General features: G+C 45.9%; 1 protein-coding gene across 5 annotated transcripts in view; it reads right to left on the reverse strand.

Moving 5' to 3' along the window:
- FRMPD2 (FERM and PDZ domain containing 2) overlaps nt 1-19,090 on the reverse strand; it is a 103,437-nt gene extending 84,347 nt beyond the window's left edge. For 4 of the 5 annotated variants that reach the window (XR_006701556.1, XM_045437966.1, XM_045437968.1 and 1 more), the window contains exons 1-3: nt 18,775-19,090; nt 3,296-3,421; nt 1,589-1,746 (exon numbers count right to left, since the gene is read on the reverse strand). Coding sequence is in view for 4 of the 5 variants with exons in the window: in XM_045437966.1 (XP_045293922.1) it covers nt 1,589-1,746; nt 3,296-3,421; nt 18,775-18,799 (309 nt within the window). In the remaining variant the exon portion in view is untranslated. Of the gene's footprint in view, nt 1-1,588; nt 1,747-3,295; nt 3,438-18,774 lie in introns of those variants that run through there. The other variant, XM_045437969.1, reaches the window with a different exon arrangement.
- Nucleotides 19,091-19,742: the final 652 nt, after the last annotated feature.

Raw genomic sequence — 19,742 nt, forward strand, 5'->3', positions numbered from 1 at the left:
TTCTGTGTCTCATTCTTTCTCTGCCCCTCCCCCACTTGTGCTCTGTCTCTCAAAAATAAATAAAATGTTTTAAAAAATCATAAAAAAAAGAAAAGAAAAGAAAGTCAGATCCCCTGGCTCCAGCAGTGGCATGTCAGCTGACTCCAGACTGTAGGAGGCACCACCAGAGAGACCCAAACAGAGGGACTGAGAGGCACCCACATCTGTATCTAACACAGCGGTCCAGGGATTTATCCCTGAGATTCTGTCAGTGCAGGGAAGAGTAGAGGGGCTCGGGGTGCTGGGTGTCTGCCTGTGGGTGACAGAGTCAGGGCCACTGCAATGGGGAACTTGATGCTTTCGCTATTGTGATCTGACTTGGAGACACGTGGGCCCAGATAAACCAACGCTGGAAGCCACCAAGCCCCTGTTATCTGAGCCCGAAGGAAAAGCAGCCTCCGTTCCAGGATGCCTTCTCCTTCCAAGAGAGGCGGAATTTCCAGGCTGTACTTTTCTCCTGAAAGGATGGCAAGAAGAAGCAGAACTCGCTGATTAAGAGCCCACTATGCCCTGAGGGCTGTGTGCCTGCCTTACACCACTTTCTCCTTAGATTTTCTTCTTATGGGGGCGCCTGGGTGGCTCAGTCGGTTAAGCATCCGACTTCAGCTCAGGTAATGCTCTCGTGGTTCATGAGTTTGAGCCCCACATGGGGCTCGCTGCTGACAGTGCAGACCCCACTTCGGATCCTCTGTCCCCCCCCCCCCCACCGGCCCCTGCCCTCCTTACTCTTTTTCTCTCTCTCTCTCTCTCAAAAGTAAATAAACATTTAAAAAAAGAATTTCTTCTTTTAAAAATTGAATATAATGTTTACTAGACTTTTTGCTATCCAGAAGCAAAACAAGTCCGTGAAAAAACTAAAATGACCACTGATTTGCCACCCAGAAATAATCACTGCAGGCACCTTGGTGTATATATTTTTAGAACTCTCTCTCTCCCCTGTGTGTGTGTGTGTGTGTGTGTGTGTGTGTGTTTACTAAACTAGGGTCACATTATACATGCATATATTTAGGTTCTTTTCAAGCCATTAAATAAGCCCCCACAGCCTCATTTTAATGCTATCTTATTTACTGGACATTGTTTCCAGTTTATCACTAATGTCAACAATACAACAATAAACATTACTGCAGTTAAATCAGTCTTTACTCCTACCTTAGGATCAACTCCTGGTTGGGGACGTTTTAGGGTTTTGCTACACGCTGCCACGGGTACCCATGGCTCAGACCGTGTACCCACAACTTTTCCAACACTTCTTTTTGAATATTTATAATAATCTGATAGATTAAGTCAAATTAACCCCGTTTTACAGGTGTAGAAATTGAAGCTCAGCGAAGGTGACCTGTCTTCATCGAATAACTAAAAGACTGGCAAAAAAAAAAAAAAAAAAAAAAAAAGCCTGGGAATAATATTCTTTAAATCCATTCTGCCTCAGTGTTCCTCGGGGCTAAACTGGGAGCTGGGGATGCCACCCCCAGGACAGATCCAAGGTCCTAGGACCAGGCCTTTCCCCGGGACAGGCCCAAAGGTGCCACAGAGATGCCCCACAACTTACCTGAGATGCGTCGGGCTGTTCATCGTCACTCTGTTCCTGTAGCAGTTCAGGGGCCTTGAAAGGAGCAGCCTCTATGTGAGAAACGTGGTTCTGGAAAGAAAGACTTCCGGCTGCAGACAGCAGGGCTGACCAAGGACAGACCACATAGTCGGAGGAATCTGAAAACAAGGCCATGATGGGAGTATAGAGACATGACCACTGTCCGGAGGGCCAGTTGTAGGACTGCAACCAGCAGGTGCCCCTGGGATGGACTGAGCAATGCCCAGGGAAACATGAAGTGGATACAACCCAGAGACATGCGTGCACAAGACCACGTGTTACCAAGGGCGACCACAGTGGTGGCCAGGAAACCAGCCACCTGCATCCAAATTCCTCAGTGCCCCAAGCGTCTCAAGGTCAGAGGTCCACTTGGAAATAAGCCCAAGTCTGAGTTCTTTGGAGCCAAGCCTGGGACCAAGGCAGCTGGTCTTCTGGGCGTACTGTAGGGGTTCATCAGTCTCCCCTCCCCCATCCCGGAACTGCCCCCCCGGGGCAGAGAGGAGGGAGTGAAGAATCACGGGGAGAGTGAAACTGAAGGTAGAGGTGCACAGCAGCCTCCTTTATCTTCCCACACTGGGACCCGCCTGATTGCTCATGTGATCTCACTCATGTGTGGGGAGCCTCGGCTGCGGTCTCGCGGGTGACTTCGGAGCTGACATGTGAGTGTGCGTACTCAGCCTTTGTTCCAGTTACTAACGTAAGGCTTCGCTCCAAATTCACCTTTCAATACCTGCTCCCTGAAGCAAGCTCTCCTTTACAGCGAGTGCGACATGCAGCTTTCTCAGTAGAGGGCGCTAGAGAGACATGGCGGGAGGCGGGGCCCTCCTGCTGTTTCGGGTCTCAGAGCGCGGGCGGGAGGACACTTGGTGACGCTCTGCCCTGACATAGGACCCGTGGTCCAGCACGCACCTCCCGGCCCCAAGTGATCACTGCTTCTGCACAGACGCCGCAGGCTCCAGGCCTCCTGGCAGCACTAGCTCTGGAAGTTATGTCTCCCCGCTGCCCTCCTCCATCCAGAGGGTCACCCTCGCCCCTGGTGGCTATTCCTGTGCCTCGCTTGTCCAGTGAATGCCAGACCCTTCTGGCCCCGCAAAGCAGCGAACTTCGCCTTCATCGTGGGCTCCAAGCACAGCAATTCCAGCAAATCTGAACCCCGATCTGGGGAAGGGGCTTCCCTTCCAAGTTTGTCCCTCACTGGTACTTCCCTCAGTCCTGGGGAACCATATCTTACAATTACTCTTCTGTTGGAATTTAATAATTCTTTATATTAACCTCCCTCCCGCTCTTTAGACCACCTAGCGTGTGGGTTCTAGCCCCTGAAGGGGCACAGGTGATACACCATCTGGCAGGAGACAATATGGGAGTGTCAGCAGGGCAGCCCCCTGCCTCCTGTCCCTTATGCTCAGACTGTCCAGGTGTTGGGAGAGGCCCATATAGCTGCAGCCACTAGAAGCTCCCTAGAAGCAAGGCCTTTTTTCAATTCTGCTGCATGCTATGGGTCCGAGAGACAGGCCTGCCTTCCCAGGGCAACTCCATAGGCAGGTGTCATTTGACTACTTGATCTAATGCTTTGGACTGATAACAGATCTGAGAAGCAGCAGTCAGAGATGGCTTGGGAAGCTTTGCGTTCAACTCCCTGCGATTCACGTGGCCCAAACACCCTCTTACCTTCACGAATGTCTTCCAGGAGCCGCTCCGCAGCTAGGTACAAGAGGGACCAGATTTCCTCCTCCGACAGAGCTTCGCCCCTGACCTGCAGGGCGCTGGCCAGGGTCACAGAGGCCGTGCTCATGCCTGCAGAGACATGCATGTGGCAGAGTCCCCACAACGTCCACCAGCTCTCTGGGCCCGTACTCACCGCTCCAGCCCAGGCACAGCCCAGCCCCCTCTGCGGCCTGGCAGCACCATGTTTTCATCACCTGCATCCCTGGGCTGGGCACAGGGCTAGGCACACAGAGGAAGCTATAGAAATGTTTTCTGGGGGGACCTGCGAGTCTGCCTGGCTGAATCAGTGAATGAGGAAATAAACTCCAAAATGAAAGCTTAGGCGAATGAATGAATGAATGAACAAATGAACCATGAGAATGGCACCGCCCTCTGAGCTGGGCTGCGCTGTTGAAAAGAGCTCCCTTGGCCCAGGTAGCATCCTCTGCCTGCTCTCCTCTCTGTCTGGGAAAGTAGGTTAACGGCATTTTTTTTAAATCTCCACTACATGATTCATGGCTTTTCCCCTGCCACACGCCGAGTCGGATGTGGCGCCAGCACCAGCCCTGTCTGTAATGATCACGACACCTGCCTGAAGAGTGAAAATCACTGGAAGGAAGGCGAGTCCTGTGTTTTGAAAAAGTGCAGGCTCAGGGAAGCGCGGGACTGACACGCCGGAGGAGGGGTGAGGGAGGCTGGTCTTCTCTTTTCCTCTCTTCTTAGAAGGGCTCCTTTCGACCAAAGCTGACATTTAAATGTCTGTCCTCCTGACACAGCTGCCACCCACTAATCTCCAGCCCCAGGTGGGGTGACAGCAGGAAGAGGCCAGGCAGGCTTTTCCTAATCCATTTACGTCATTGATCTTTTCTGCAGCCTCAGGGAGGGCGGGAGGGTGGTGTGGGGGGCAGGGCGGAGAGCACGTTATGGCACCCTCATCCCTCTGTCCAACATGGCCAAGCCAAGCTCTCCACTCACCGCCTGCTCAGCTCTACGTACGCCTGTAGTCCAACCTCCTCCGGCCTCAGGAAGAGAGTTGGACTCCCAGAAGAAAAAAGCCTTGCACGTCCTCCTCTCCCCTGGGGACCAGAGGTGTGCTGGAGCCAGACCTAGGCCAGAAGCTTGATGTGTGAGATGTTACAAGGAGTCTGCAAAGAAAGCCCGTCGTTCCCATTGGCAGACGGGAAGGCAGTCCAAGGTCACCCAGGTAAAAAGTAATAGATTCAAAGCTAAAGTGCAGGGCCTCTCTTGTCTTTCTTTTTTCTCTTCCTCCTACTTCTTTATCTAAACTTGGCTTGAGACGTGTGGATTAGGCATCCCCATGCTGCCACATGTTCCCAGCTCTCTGCAGCCAGCGTAAAAGGCTACTTATTAGAGAACAAACAAAGGGACAAGATTAGGACTCTCAAATACGAAATCTCTGAATCTCAAGATTTCTCACGAAATACCAAATGTGGTGTGGTTTGTTTTCCCATCACTATATGACTAGAAAAAAATTGCATTAAAAGTATTTTAGGCTGGGGCGCCTGGGTGGCGCAGTCGGTTAAGCGTCCGACTTCAGCCAGGTCACGATCTCACGGTCTGTGAGTTCGAGCCCCGCGTCGGGCTCTGGGCTGATGGCTCGGAGCCTGGAGCCTGTTTCCGATTCTGTGTCTCCCTCTCTCTGCCCCTCCCCCGTTCATGCTCTGCCTCTCTCTGTCCCAAAAATAAATAAACGTTGAAAAAAAAAAATTTAAAAAAAAAAAAAAAAAAAAAAAAAAAAAGTATTTTAGGCTGGTGTGGTGTGGCTAGTCAAGACCATCATTTCAATATAGTAATTCAACTTTCAACAAATAGTGCTGGATTCATCACGGGAGAAAGAAAAAAAAACCCTCTTATCTTTTATAAAAATTAACTCAGGTCACCTGGGTGTCTCAGTCGGTTGAGAGTCCGACCTTGGCCCAGGTTAAGATCTGGGGCTCCTGGGTGGCTCAGTCGGTTGGGTGACCGACTTCAGCTCAGGTCATGATCTCACAGTCCATGAGTTCGAGCCCCGCGTCAGGCTCTGTGCTGACAGCTCGGAGCTGGGAGCCTGCTTCGGATTCTGTGTCTCCCTCTCTCTCTGCCCCTCCCCTGCTCATGCTCTGTCTCTCTCTGTCTCAAAAATAAACAAAAACATTAAAAAAAAAAAAAAAAGATCTCACAGTTCGTGAATTCAAGCTCCACATCAGGCTCGCTGCTGTCAGCACAGAGCCTGGAGCCTGCTTCGGATCCTCTGCCCATTTCTCTCTCCACCCCTCCTCTACTCATGCTCTCTCTCTCTCTCTCTCTCTCTCTCAGAAATGAATAAACATTTAAAAAAACTAAAAATTAACTGAAAATGAATCATAGACCTAATATAGAACATAAAACTGTAAGTTCTTAGGAAATAACACATCGAGGCAAATATTCAGGATCTAGGACGAAGCAAAGAGTTCTTAGATTTGACACTGACATCATAGCTTAGCCTCGCCTACCTTACATGTGTTCAGAACACTCAGATTAGCCTACAGTTGGGCAAAATCACCTAACACGAAGCCCGTTTTATAATAGAGTGTTGAATATCTGATGTAATTTATTGAACACTGTACTGAAAGTGAAAAATAGAATGGTTTAAGCGTATCGGTTGTTTACCCTTGTGACCACCTGGCTGACTGGGAGCTGAGGCTCCAGGCCACTGCCCAGCATCACGAGAGAGGATTGTAGTGCATCCTGCTAGCCCAGAAAAGGATCAAAATTCAATGTCTGAAGTACAGTTTCCACTGAATGTGTGTGGCTTTTGCACCATCGTAAAGTCAAAAACTTGTAACTCAAGCCATTGCAAATTGGGGTCATCTATAAATAAAGAACTCTTGGGAAGCCTGGGTGGCTGAGTTGGTTAAGCGTCCGACTTCGGCTCAGATCATGATCTCACGGTTCAAGAGTTTGAGCCCCGTGTCAGGTTCTGTGCTGACAGCTCAGAGCCTGGAGCCTGCTTGGGATTCTGTGTGTGTGTGTGTGTGTGTGTGTGTGTGTGTGTCTCTTTCCGCCCCTCCCCCACTCACACTCGGTCTCTCTCTGTCTCAAAAATAAATAAACACTAAAAAAAAAGTATAAATAAAGAACCCTCACAATTCACTGTAAAAAGACAACCTAATTTTAAAATGGGTAGAGACGTCAACTATGCTTCAATAATAAATAAATTCAAAGTAGAATAAAAAAATGACTACAATAGGCAAAACTGAGAGTGTCACAGGCCAACTGGAATGTATGGCCACCCAAATCTTTTTTTTTTAATGGGCAAAGACTATGAACATACATTTCTCCAAAGATGTACAAATAACTGATAAGCGCATGAAAAGTGCTCAACATAATTAGTCATTAGGTAAATGCAAATCAAAACCACAATGTGATACCATTTCAGATCTATAAGGATGGTTATAACCAAAAAGTGTTGACAAAAATGTGAGGAAATTGGAAACCTCACATATTGCTGATAAGGATGTAAAATAAGGTAGCCACTTTGGAAAACGGTTCAGTAGTTCCTCAAAGAGTTAATCATAGAGTTACCATGTGACTCCGCAATTCCACTCCTTGGTATATACCCAAGACAAATGAAAGCATATGTGACACCAAAACTTACCCACAAACATTCATAGCTGCATCCTTGATAGTATCCAAAAAGTGGAAACAACCCAAACGTTCCTTAACTAATGAATGAATATACAAAATTGTATCCACATACAATGGAATGCTATCTGGCCATAAAAAGGAACAAAGTCCTGCTACATGCTGCAAGATGGATGAATCTTTTTTCTTATACCCCTTTATTAAGGTGTAACTGACATACGAAAAGCTGTATATATTTAATGTATGCAACCTGATGAGTTTAGAGATAAGTACATATTCATGAAACCATCACCACGATCTATGCCATACAAGACCGATGAATCTTGAAAACAATCTGCCAAGTAAAGGAAGTCAGCCACTAAAGGTCACATTTCATATGATTGCATTCGTAGGAAATATCCAGAAGAGGCGAATGAATAGAAACGGAAAGATCAGTGGTTTGGCAAGGGTTTGGGGGAAGGGCAGGTGGAGAGTGACTGAAGTGGGTATAGATTTCTTAACAGCTTGATGACAATACTCTGGAATTAGTTGTGATAGTTACACAATCTTGTGAACATACCAAAAACTTCTGAATTGTGAACATTAAAAGGTGACTTATGGTATGTGAATTACACCATAAATGTGAATAATTTTTTTTATTTTTTTTACATTTATTTATTTTTGAGAGACAGAGAGACAGAGTGTGAGCAGGGGAGGGGCAGAGGGAGAGGGAGACTCAGAATCAGAAGCAGACTCCAGGCTCCGAGCTGTCAGCACAGAGCCCGACGTGGGGCTGGAACCCACAAACCGTGAGATCATAACCTGAGTCTAAGTCGGACGCTTAACTGACTGAGCCACACAGGTGCCCCCATAAATGTGAATAATTTTTAAGAGAAAAGCAAGGAATGGAAAGGAACTTATAATTAAAAGACAGATCATGAGGTGCGTGGGTGGCTCAGTCAGTTAAGCATCTGACTTCAGCTCAGGTTGTGATCTTGCAGTCCATGAGTTCCAGCCCCACGTCAGGCTCTGTGCTGACAGTGCAGAGCCTGGAGCCTGCTTCAGATCCTGTGTCTCCCCCTTCTTTCTGCCCCTCCCCCACTCATTCTCTCCCTCTCTCTCTCTCTCTCTCTCTCAAAAATAAATAAACATTTAAAAAAATTTTTTTTTAATTTTTTTCCAACATTTATTTATTTTTGGGACAGAGAGAGACAGAGCATGAACGGGGGAGGGGCAGAGAGAGAGGGAGACACAGAATCGGAAACAGGCTCCAGGCTCTGAGCCATCAGCCCAGAGCCTGACGTGGGGCTCGAACTCACGGACCGCGAGATCGTGACCTGGCTGAAGTCGGACGCTTAACCGACTGCGCCACCCAGGCGCCCCTAAAAAATTTTTTTAAAGACAGATCAAATTAATAAATGAGTAAAAGTAAATATAGTATCTAGGAATGCACGTGTGAGGGACAAAGCTACAGAAACAAGAGGATGACTGTAAAAGTCTGGATAATGATTACCTTTGGGGGAGTGAGGGCCTGTGATTGAGACGGAGGATATGGAAGGGTTTCTGGAATGGGGGGCAAAGTCCTATTTCTTAGCCTCAGTGATGGCTCAAATAAGGTGTTCATCTTACAATGACTCGGTAAGCTAAACGTTTGTTGTAACGGTTCTCTGGGTCCGTTCATTTACGATAAGTTTAAAACAATTTCAAGCATTGCCCTGCTAAAAATGTTTTTAGGCAAATCCAAAAAATAGCACTCCATTTCCACCTCCTTTCTTGAAATACAAATCCAGCAATTTTCATCAGTTATGTTAGACTCTATCTGAAATGCTGCCAACAAATGCCAACCAGATTAAGAGGCCCAACCATTCTTTCCATCTAGGGTGGATAAGGAAACAGCCAACATCTAGAAAAGCACGTAACTGCTTGGGTTGGCTAGTCAAACACCCCTCTCTGTGGTTGGAACCAAGAGTTCTTTGAGGCTTGAAGTTGCCATTCTCGTTGCTGGTGTATCAGGATTACAGCTTCCACGTCAAAGGCAATAAACCCCCAAACACAGGAGGTAATGCCAGCAAACTAGTCATCAGCCTCTCCATTAACAAAAACAAAAAACAACAACAAACCCATCCCACTGTTCCAAGACATGTGCATGCTCCCACTGCAGAAAGAGATGTCTACGTCCTGCTTTTCTGTACAAACTCTCTCTGACCCCAGGGCCACAGATGAACGTGACATTCTGTCCACAGGAGTGAGTTGTGCCTCTGGGGAGTGCCAACACTTGGGAACCATTGGTGGCCCCGAATTTCCACGGCAGCCCTGACCACACCCCTCCACTCTGGTAGGCAGTAACCCGTTTGGGGATATACTTCAGGGACTCCATTTCAGCCCACTAGTCCTTAAGAAGCAACCCAAATATATGTTAACATTGCAATATTGCAAATTCCATTTCAGGGCCAGCTGACAACACCAATACAAGGAGACACTCCCTAGCGCTTACTGTGCACCAGGCACTGTTCCAAGGGCTTTATGTGCACCAGTCCCGGTTTATGAGACAGCCGCCATCAGCCCTACCCCGGCATGCCGTGATGCCTCCGGGCTTGTATCCAAGTGTTTGTCTACACAGTCTGGTGGTGAGGTACCACTGCACCGTGAACTGGAAGGGGACCATTAACCATCTAAGGGACAGAGAGATCCCACCACACAGATAAACCCTGCCTTCCTGCCAGTGAGGAAGCTCTGGGAAAGCGTCCAGCCCATGGCCATGCTTCTGGGGGGGCAGCTCTGTTGTCTCTCATTCACTTCCCAGGCTCACACCTCTGTGGGCCAAGTCCTGTATGTTGACTCGATTCTCCGAACGCTTCTGCAGTCATCTCGTAACCCAAAAGTCTCCTCCATCTGAGGCCTCATTGCTGTTCAGGAGTTTCCTCAGGCTCCCTTCCATAAGTTCCCATGTTATGGTGCATTCTGTCTCTAGGGACTCTCCTCTACTGGCCTCCGGCTTCATAGCCCTTCTCTGGTCTGGCTCGGCCTAGAAGCTCTGCCCATGCCCTCGACATCCTTGCCTCAGCCATCCCTTTATTTAACAAATCCTACCAAGGAGTTAGTATATTTTAAGCTGTAAATAGAAACATGAAAATATAACATCCTACCCTGGCAAGTCTTACATTCTAGTGGGGATGGGCAGAGGGGCACCGATACGGAACAGGTAAACAGAGGAACAAAATAAGTCCACAGAGAGATAGACTATGAAGAAGAGGTAAACAAGGCTGTGCACTTGAGCCGGAGTGGTCAAGGAAGGCACCATATGAGCTGAGACTTGAAGGTTGAGAAGGTGCCTGCGAGGGAAGTGGAAGGGACAAGGCACACTGCCTCTGGTCTCGCGGGGACAGCCAGTGGGTGACCACTCCCTCCCTGAAACACTACCCGTTGCTTCAGATCCCGGTTTCCCATGACTCCCTCTCGCTGTCCCTGGAATGTCGTCCCCCAGGATGCTAGCTCCGGCCCTGTGCTGGTTTCCTATGGCTGCTGGGACAAATTACCACCAGCCTGATGGATGAAAGCAACAGAAATTTATCATCTCAGAGAAATCAGTTTCACTGAGCTGAAATCGGGCTGTGGGCAGGGCCGCATTCCCTCCAGAAGTTCCAAGGGAGGGTCTGCTCCTTGTCTCTTCCTGTTTCTGGTGGCAGCCAGCATTTCTTGACTTGTGGCCACATCATTCTAATGTCTGCCTCCATGGTCTCATCACCTTCTCCTCTTCTATTTTAAATCTCCCTCTAGGGGCGCCTGGGTGTCTAGGGGCGCCTGGCAGTCGGTTAAGTGGCCGACTTCAGCCAGGTCACGATCTCGCGGTCCGTGAGTTCGAGCCCGCGTCGGGCTCTGGGCTGATGGCTCAGAGCCTGGAGCCTGTTTCCGATTCTGTGTCTCCCTCTCTCTCTGCCCCTCCCCCCGTTCATGCTCTGTCTCTCTCTGTCCCAAAAAATAAATAAACGTTGAAAAAAAAAATTTAAATCTCCCTCTGTCTGCCTCTTACAAGGATATTTGTGACTGCATCTAGTAGGGCCTGCCTAGATGATCCAGGATACTCTCCCCATTTCAAGACCCTTTAACCTCATCACATCTGCAGTTGTTTTGCCATTTAAGGTAGTAGTCATAGATTCCACAGATCAGGATGTATATATCTTTTGTTGTGGTGGGGGGAAGCATTGTTCAACCTACCACCAGCTCTTTTTCATTCAACAGTCTACTGTTGGCTAAAAAAAGACGTGAGCTCTGGGAGGTTGAAACTCCAGCTCCCTAACTTCCTGGCTATGTGAGCTTGGGCACAGAGCATATATATGCTTAACCTCTCTGAGCCTCAGTTTTGTCATCTGGGATATAATGTTAATCATAGCATCTACCTCATGTAACTGTTAGGAAATTATATTCAAGGGCTCAGTATGTAAAATGTGATGAACACATCTTATTTCCATTTCTTTCCATCTCTGCTCTAACCACCCAGAAAGGGATTTTAAGCATCAAAGCTGCTGAGAAGTTTCCAAGTATGAGATTCTTAAGATATGGTGTTAATTGTTTCCATCTGTCTGCCAGGATCGAGGTGCTATAAACAACCCATTTTAAACCTTAGCAAAATGCCTAAAATATCTCAAGGTCCCCAAAATAGACACCCTAGGGAGGAACCAGGGAAGGATGTGGGGCTCCCAAGGAATCAAAGCTCTCAGAATGATCCTTTTGCCTTCCTCCTTTTGGTCCTTATGTCTCCCTTCATTCCTTCTCCCTTTGGACATTCATTAAAAACCATCTGCTTGCACTCAGACCAAAATCTGAGCAAAACTTTCCAGAAGGCAAATGGCATCATTCCCCCAGGAGGAAAAGTCAGCTTCTGCCTCATCTGGGCTCCATTGAAAGCCTCATCTGGGCTAAAGGTGTCAGGGCTCTTAACTTCCGGCACTCTCCTACGGGGAGATCCTTGGAAGCTGATCTCAGTTCTGAGTTCTTCACACAGATCCTGCCCTACTGCCCTATATAAATACTGGCTGTAGCACCAACGTAGTGTGACCTTGAGCAAGAGCACTCTCAAAATCTCTTCTCCCCGCTGTAAAATGGAGATGATACGTCCTGCCTTACAAGATGGTTGTGAGAAGCAGAACAAGCTAATGAGAACATGGCAACTAGCAGATGTCCTACCTTTCTTCAGTGTTCCCAGATGGAACCTTGCATTTGTGGATAAGAGAATGGATGTCCCAGTACAGAAAAACATTTAGAGTGTTTTAGAGGAGGGTTTTTCTCATCGCCCATATTTGCTTACATTCGACTTACCTCATATTTGCTACATTCCTATATAACCCGTGCTGATAAGATCAGTTTTTTATTTGAGTGAATGCATTCAGGGAAACTGCATATTTTATAGGAAATGGAAAATTAGTATTGGACAACAATAGAAGGTAATTATCTATTTCTTTTAAATCCTTGAATTCTTGCCAGATAATATTGCCTTCCAATGGTCCCAAAGCCTGGTCTTTCATTGTGAAAGGAGCCATTCGTTTGAGAAATGTGAAAGCCTAGGGCTCCAGACAGACTCTCTTCTTGACATAATCGGAAGAATTTAAGTAAAATGTCAAAAATAGAATTCACTGTTATTAATGCACTTCGTGTTCCACCTGTGTTCTTTGGTCCTGCTTGTCCTTTAGGAAGAGCTGTAGCCTCCTTTTCTAAGGCTGCAGGGCCAGTTTTAATGTAATTCATACTCAGAGATGATTGATTGAGTCCTCACCAATTTTACTTAAAGGCAATGCCTTCCAAGGAGAATAGCCCTTTGCAGCTTATAGAGTTTGCATACATTTTTGTGATTCCCACAAAAATCCTTCAAGGCAAGGCAAAATGATCCCCATATCCAGATGAGGAAACTGAGAATTTAACTGACTTAAGGTCCCCAAATTTGCATGGCTAGTAAGTGCCATTTAAGTTTCTAAAGGAGGGGATGGTGGGCTTGTAAGCTAACAAGACTAATTGAAGCTACGTATGTTTAAATCATTATTCAGTTTATTCAAAGTTGTGAATTTTAGGTGAGAATCAGTCTCGTTAGGTTGATAAGAATGGTCTGGTATTTCAGGACAGCTGCTTTGGGGCTGTAGAAAAATAATAATAATAAAATAAAATAAAGTTGTGAATTCTAACAGCTGCTGTCTTGAGCCTTCAAATTCAGCTTTAAAGTATTAAGACCCATTCATCTGGTGATTTATATATAAAAAGAGCTACTTCACATGATTTTTTTTAATGCTTATTTTTGAGAGAGAGAGAGAGAGCAGGCGAGGGGCAGAGAGAGAGGGAGACACAGAATCTGAAGCAGGCTCCAGGCTCTGAGCCATCAGCACAGAGCCTGACATGGGGCTTAAACTCACGAACCACAAGATCATGACCTGAGCCAAAGTCGAACGCTTAACCGGCTAAGCCACCCAGGCGCCCCTATTTCACATGATATTTGACTAATGTTCACCTAATTTATAATATAACCATTGTCAGCAGTTCTCCAGAGAACCAGGTTTATTTATACATATGAAGTTAAATATATTTATTTAAATTTAAATATATTTATTTAAATATAAATTATATTTATAATTTTTTGTTTAAATTGGCTCACATGAATGCAGGGCTGGCAAGTCTGAAATCCACAGGACAGACTAGTGGGCTAGAAACTTGTGTAGGAGTTGATGTTGTTGTCTTTTTGTTTTTAAGTTTATTTATTATTTATTTTGAGAGAGAGAGAGTAAGTAGAGGAGGGGCAGAGAGAGAGAGGGAGAGAGAGAATCCCAGAATCCCAAACAGGCTCTGTGCTGTTAACGTGGAGCCCCAATGCAGGGCTCAATCCCACAAACCATGAGATCATGACCTGAGCCAAAATCAAGAGTCAGATGCTCAACCAACTGAGCCACTCAGGCGCCCTGATGCTATAGTCTTGAGGCACAATTTATTCTCCTTTGAAGGAACCTCGGTTTTGCTTTTAAGGTTTTTCAACTGACTGGCTTAGGCTCACCCACATTACATATATTCCTTAATTTAATGTCAACTGATTATAGACGTTAACCCCATCTATAAAGCACCTTCATAGCAAAAGTCTTACCATTGCCCCAATCCAGTCTCCATCCTACAGAGAGACCTCTTCCTAAAACACATTTGACCATATGACTCTTCCACATTAAAGCCTTCAGTGGCTTTGTGTTTTCCATAGAATCATTTCCATTTCCTGACTCCTAAACAAAGCTTATGCGACCTCCAGTCCACCCTTCCACGCTGATCTCCAGCGACTTCCCCTTGCCTCCATAGCCTCTCTCCAAGTTCCAGATGCACCACACCCCTCTCATCTCCTGTCCTTCCCAGGGTTGTGTGGGGACACTCCCGCCTGGAGCTCCTTCTTCCCTGACTGAGTGAGTCGGGAGCTGTCTGCACTCTGTGGACCAGCAACATACAGAAAAGATACCAATACATGAAATGAATGAAATACTTACGTGACACTTTCTTTAAAGGTCCAACACATTTCCTACCTAGCCAGATACTTTTCCACACCTCTTTAACCTACGGAGAAGTAAGTTCTGACCACTTAGTCTCAAAATCTACCACTTGACTGGCACCAGCCCACCACGAACTGGTCCTTTTCCACCATTCTGTGGATCTCCTTCCTGCTTTCCTTCACCACCTACTCTGTTTCCAACGATGTCGGGCTATTATAACCATTTTAACTCAAGGAATTATAGGGAAAAGGAGGTAATTCAGTAAGAACTAAGGCAAGAAAAAGGAGAAGAGCAATTAGAAATAGGGCTACCAGTGACCAAGAATAAAATGAAGACCAAGTCTGGGGCAGGGGAGTTAGTCTGACTGTCTTAGGCAAGAGAGGTCAGAGAGGAAAACGGCTAAAAACATTGACCTCAGGGCCAATAAATATTGAAAGGAAAACGGAAATAGCAAAGCATAGTGGCTGAGAGGGCAGGTTCTGAGGTCAGAGTCGGGCTAACCCCTGTCTACCTTGGGTAACTTATTTTTTTTTTCCTCGATACTCGTCTGTAACATGAATTATTGCATCTGACATGTGGTAGCTTCTCAATAAATGCTAGCCGTTCATATGATTAACATTGAATATAAAGTGAGGGCAGGGGATAGGGTGGGGACAAACCCACAGAACTCGGGCTTGAGAGCAGAAATGGCTTTACCAGTGGGACTACAGATGCCAGTGACCCCAGTCCTTGCTACTCAAAGTGTGATCCCTCAGACCAGCCACGTGGGCATCACCCAGGAACTTGTTAGAAATGCAGACTCAGGCCTTCCCTGGGCCCTTTAAGTCAGAATCCGTATTTTAACAGGATAATCTGCACATTACAAGTTACAGACAGAACTGCCCTAGGTCCCGTTGCTTATTTGGAAGAGCCAGTTATAGATGGGCAATGACTGCAGCCAGTTAGAATTTAGAGATAGAATTACCATGTGAAGTAACCAGGGAGACCCCTACCTAGTCCTTGGCAATGCTCCAGGGTATTTGGGTGACTATTCTCTTAGATGAAAGGGGAGGAGTTTGGTGGAAGACTTATGAACTGAGGTCATAAACTCAGGCCAGCTGCACAGTGTCAGGTGGGCTTACATGGCCTGAACACAGAAGCCGTGAGTGGAGGGGACCTGTACAAGGGGACAATAGGTGGGAGAGAGGTGACTACCAGGATCAGAGACTAGGCAAATTGAGAGGGGGAGAGATGGTGAAAAGGGCTGTTTTCCTGTGTCCTCCCTTACAGGCTGCACGCCCACCCCACACTACCCTGTCCCACCGAAAGCACTCCCTTGGTCCAGCCAGACCCTCTGAGCATGGCCTGCCCTTCCTCCATAACCTCAAGTCCAATGAGCACGACTGACAGAGAGGCAGCCTGGGCAAGGGGCAGCACCCAAGAAGGGTTGCATCACTTTCCAGACATCCCTGAAGGCTTAAAATACAGTTTGTAGAGAGCAGAATTACCTTCAATTTCTAGAAAGGCAAAGTAAACATTACCTTAAAAATAAAAGGATTAATGCAGACCAACTTGGCCAAGATAAATTCCATCAAACACAGATATCCCCTAGCAGGGGAGTGAGCAAGGATTCTGCAGGCATCTGAAAAAGTCCAGTGACTTCTCTTCAAGACTGCGAATAGCCTTCAACCTTCTCCACTCTGTATTTAAATCCACAGTCATCTTTCTTTATCAGTCTTTTCAAATAATCTAACATCGCTTTGCACCCCTGAATCCAATCCTGTATTTCTTGTTTTGGTGGTTGATGTGTTTGTCCATAGAGAGAAACACATATTCCTCTTAACTCCTTTCTTCATCCCTGCTTCTCCTGATCATCATATTCCCCTCCCCATGGATTCTGCCTCTTTAAAGCTCTCTGGGCCCCTTTGCTGTGCTGAAGAAGACTCCTACTCACCAGTGAGAGTCAATGAATGTCCAGGGATTTTGCAAGCTGGATGTTAAACATAGCCATTGTGAAAAATCAAATTACAGAAACTTCCAATTAAATAAATTATATTAGGGGCGCCTGGGTGGCTCAGTCGGTTGGGCGGCCGACTTTGGCTCAGGTCATGATCTCGTGGTCCATGAGTTCGAGCCCCACGTCGGGCTCTGTGCTGACAGCTCAGAGCCTGGAGCCTGTTTCAGATTCTGTGTCTCCCTCTCTCTGACCCTCCCCAGTTCATGCTCTGTCTCTCCCTGTCTCAAAAATAAATAAACGTTAAAAAAAATTTTTTTTAATAAATAAATTATATTAATAATATATTCAATATATTTCCTAATTGTTTCACTATGTTTCATTATTGTCCATGCTCTTCAGCTCATTTAAATCAATTGCATTTGCGTGGTGGAAATACTATATAGTGGTGTGCTAATACACAGCTCTTCAAACCTTGTATTCAGTGATATCACACTGGGAGCTTGGAATTGACCATAGAGGCAGTATTCACACCACAGAAATTGACAGAAGCTACAAATCAGGGCTTGGTTTGTTGTTTTGTTGATTATCTAGACTTAAGAAAGTGATGGAGAAAATGTTAATAATTCAGATTAAATCTAAAAGTGTGTTGTGTCTATAGCTGTTATATTGTGAATAGTGCAAAAATTGAGGAACTATTCTTCCAGAATTCAAAAATTATGATCCAGTTCAGCAGTTCCTCATGTCACGGAGAAATGAGCAAAGTTAAAACATTCACGTTCATTGCTTAACTTTCTTCTGACTTGTCAACGTAAACAAAGATATCAGCCAACATTCATGTTGGAACTATACTCAGTGGTCAATTGCAAACATTGACTGACTAAGGATGTAAGAGTTCAGCAAAATCAATGTTTGCATTCTGTGTGAATCTATTGGCTGTACGGAACTTGCAAAAGAGACTATGCTGTATTTTACTACTTATAAATTGTGCAACATGAGCATCCTTCATATAAATAAAATTTATAACAAACCTATATTATGTACATGTATGCATGTTTGTTTATCTTTCTTTTCACACTGCTGGCAGCCCTTGCTTGACAGGTCTATACATCCCCAAACTGTTTCCTTAGGTTAGTCTATCTGTCAACTTTCCAGGCTTCATCCCCTCCAACCCAACATGTATATTACTACCAGAGTAATCTTTCTAATATTTAAATGCAATCATGACATCCCCTCATTAAAATTATCAATGGCTTTCCAGAACTTTCTGAATGAAATGCAAGCCATAGAAGGCTTGCCTTGCTCTACCCTATTCACCTATGCAGACTTCTTTCTTATCAGATGCCCACACTCACGTCTCACTACAGTTACGCCAAACTGCCTGATATTCCCAGAACATGCTTTACTTATTCATGCCACTGGGCTTTTGCACATGCTTTCCTCTGCCTGGCATAGCTTGCCCCAACCCCTCTCCTCCTACCTCCTGCTAGTTCCCACCCAGCATTCAAACCGCTCTCAAACATCATCTCTTCCGGGAGCCTACACCACTTCAGCACTTGCTGCTGCCACACGTCACCTTGTAGGCTCACCTCTTTTGGCTCCTGCGCTCACCCGGAAGAGCCTCTGAGCAGAGAGAGGTGTCCCCAGTACTTAGCACTTGGCTTGGCAGCCAGGAGATAGGTGGTAAGTGCTTGCTGAATTGATTACTTCGTCCATTTCAGCTCTAATCTGTAGCAAATGACAGGATGTAGCCAGGAGAAATATGCATACCTCATCTCTGAATTTAATTGTTACTTAAAAAACAAAAGCCAGATGAATCATTGATACTTTTATTCCCCATTGTTTTGTGGAAGTCAGCCGGATAAAACCTGAAACTCTTTACTCTAAAGCATTGACCTTCTTTAAGCATAACCAAATTACTCATTTCTGAAAGATAGTGAGTTATCACTTACTAAGAGCTACGTCTATGCCTCAAGCATGTGCTAAGTGCTTGATATATGTCACTTCGTGTATCCTTAATCGCCCTATAATGTAGGTATTTATTATCCCCATTTTACAGATGAGGAAACTGAGTCTCAGGGAAGTTGCCTTTGCTTTGAATTTGAATTCACGAAAAGATGCTGAATAGCAAAGCAATGACTTAAACAAGGGTTGGTCTGACTCTAAACCCCATGTTTCCTCTGCTGAGCCCATTCGTTACTGCTTTAAAGCAAATTCACCATTTGAATCAGGTCCCACTAGTAGCCTGGAACAAATAACACTCCAAATAATACCACAGAGTCACTAGCACAGGACTTAGTCCAGTCGTGTTCTCCTTATTCCTGATACCCAAGCCAGTGAATGGATTTGCCCTTCCCCCGACCCAGATTAACAGAAGAAAAGTGAACAACGCGGAGAAATACCTGTGTTCTGAGTCAGAGGTTGCATGTGAAATTCTCTGTGACCGTGATCGGGTCTAGGCCTCCATCACACAATTTTCCAACAACGAGCAGGGATCTCGTTCACCTCTCTGCTGAGCTGCCACGGCCACGGGCGCTGCCGCCTCTGTTTACTGTTTGTTACTAAGCACTTGGCTGCCCAGCGAGTGAGTCAACGGGGCCTTTCCTTTCCTGCCACTGGCTCTCTTGCCCTGAGCACTGTGCAGTCTCCAGTCGCAGGCAGAGCCATCCTGCCATGGCTTCGTCCCCAAGGCCGGTGACCTGTGAGAGAGCTTGTAAGAGCTCAACTGGATTAGGTGCCACTGAAGACAATAGGATTGTGGCTCAGCAGGGGCTTTTACACTGATGTCACTTTATCTCCTGGTCCAATCAAAAGAAAGAGCCCTGCGAAGAACCAGGGGGCCCGCCAAGAGCCGAGTCTTAGTTTCATTAATTCAGCAGCCCTCCATGCCCTTTAACAGAGGCAGACTTTAGACTTGTACCCAACGGGGCAGAGTAACATGCAAGATCGTGATGAGGAACCGTGACCTGGAGCTGCCAGCGGGAAGGCAGGAGGAATGCCTTGATCACAAGAATCACAAGAAGGTTGTGATTTTTACACACACACGAAAATAATCCTCACAATAATATAAATAAATAAAGGGGCAGAAGGAAACTTTTGCAGGTGACGGATATGTTTATGGCATAGATCGTAGTGAGGGTTTCACTGGAGGATATTTATCTCCAAACTCATCAAATTAAATCCATGAAATATAGACAACTCTTTTATGTCAATCATACCTCAATAAAATGCTTTGTTTTGTTTTGTTTTGTTTTGTTTTTAAAAGAAGAGTGTGTTTGGAGAAGGAGGAAAAGGAATTCCCACACTCTCTGGTATTTGGATGCAGAAAGGAACCAGCAGAGAAGGATAGGAAGAATTGGATCACAATTCT

The sequence above is a fragment of the Leopardus geoffroyi genome, chromosome D2 (assembly GCF_018350155.1).
Source record: "Leopardus geoffroyi isolate Oge1 chromosome D2, O.geoffroyi_Oge1_pat1.0, whole genome shotgun sequence".
NCBI lineage: Eukaryota > Metazoa > Chordata > Mammalia > Carnivora > Felidae > Leopardus > Leopardus geoffroyi.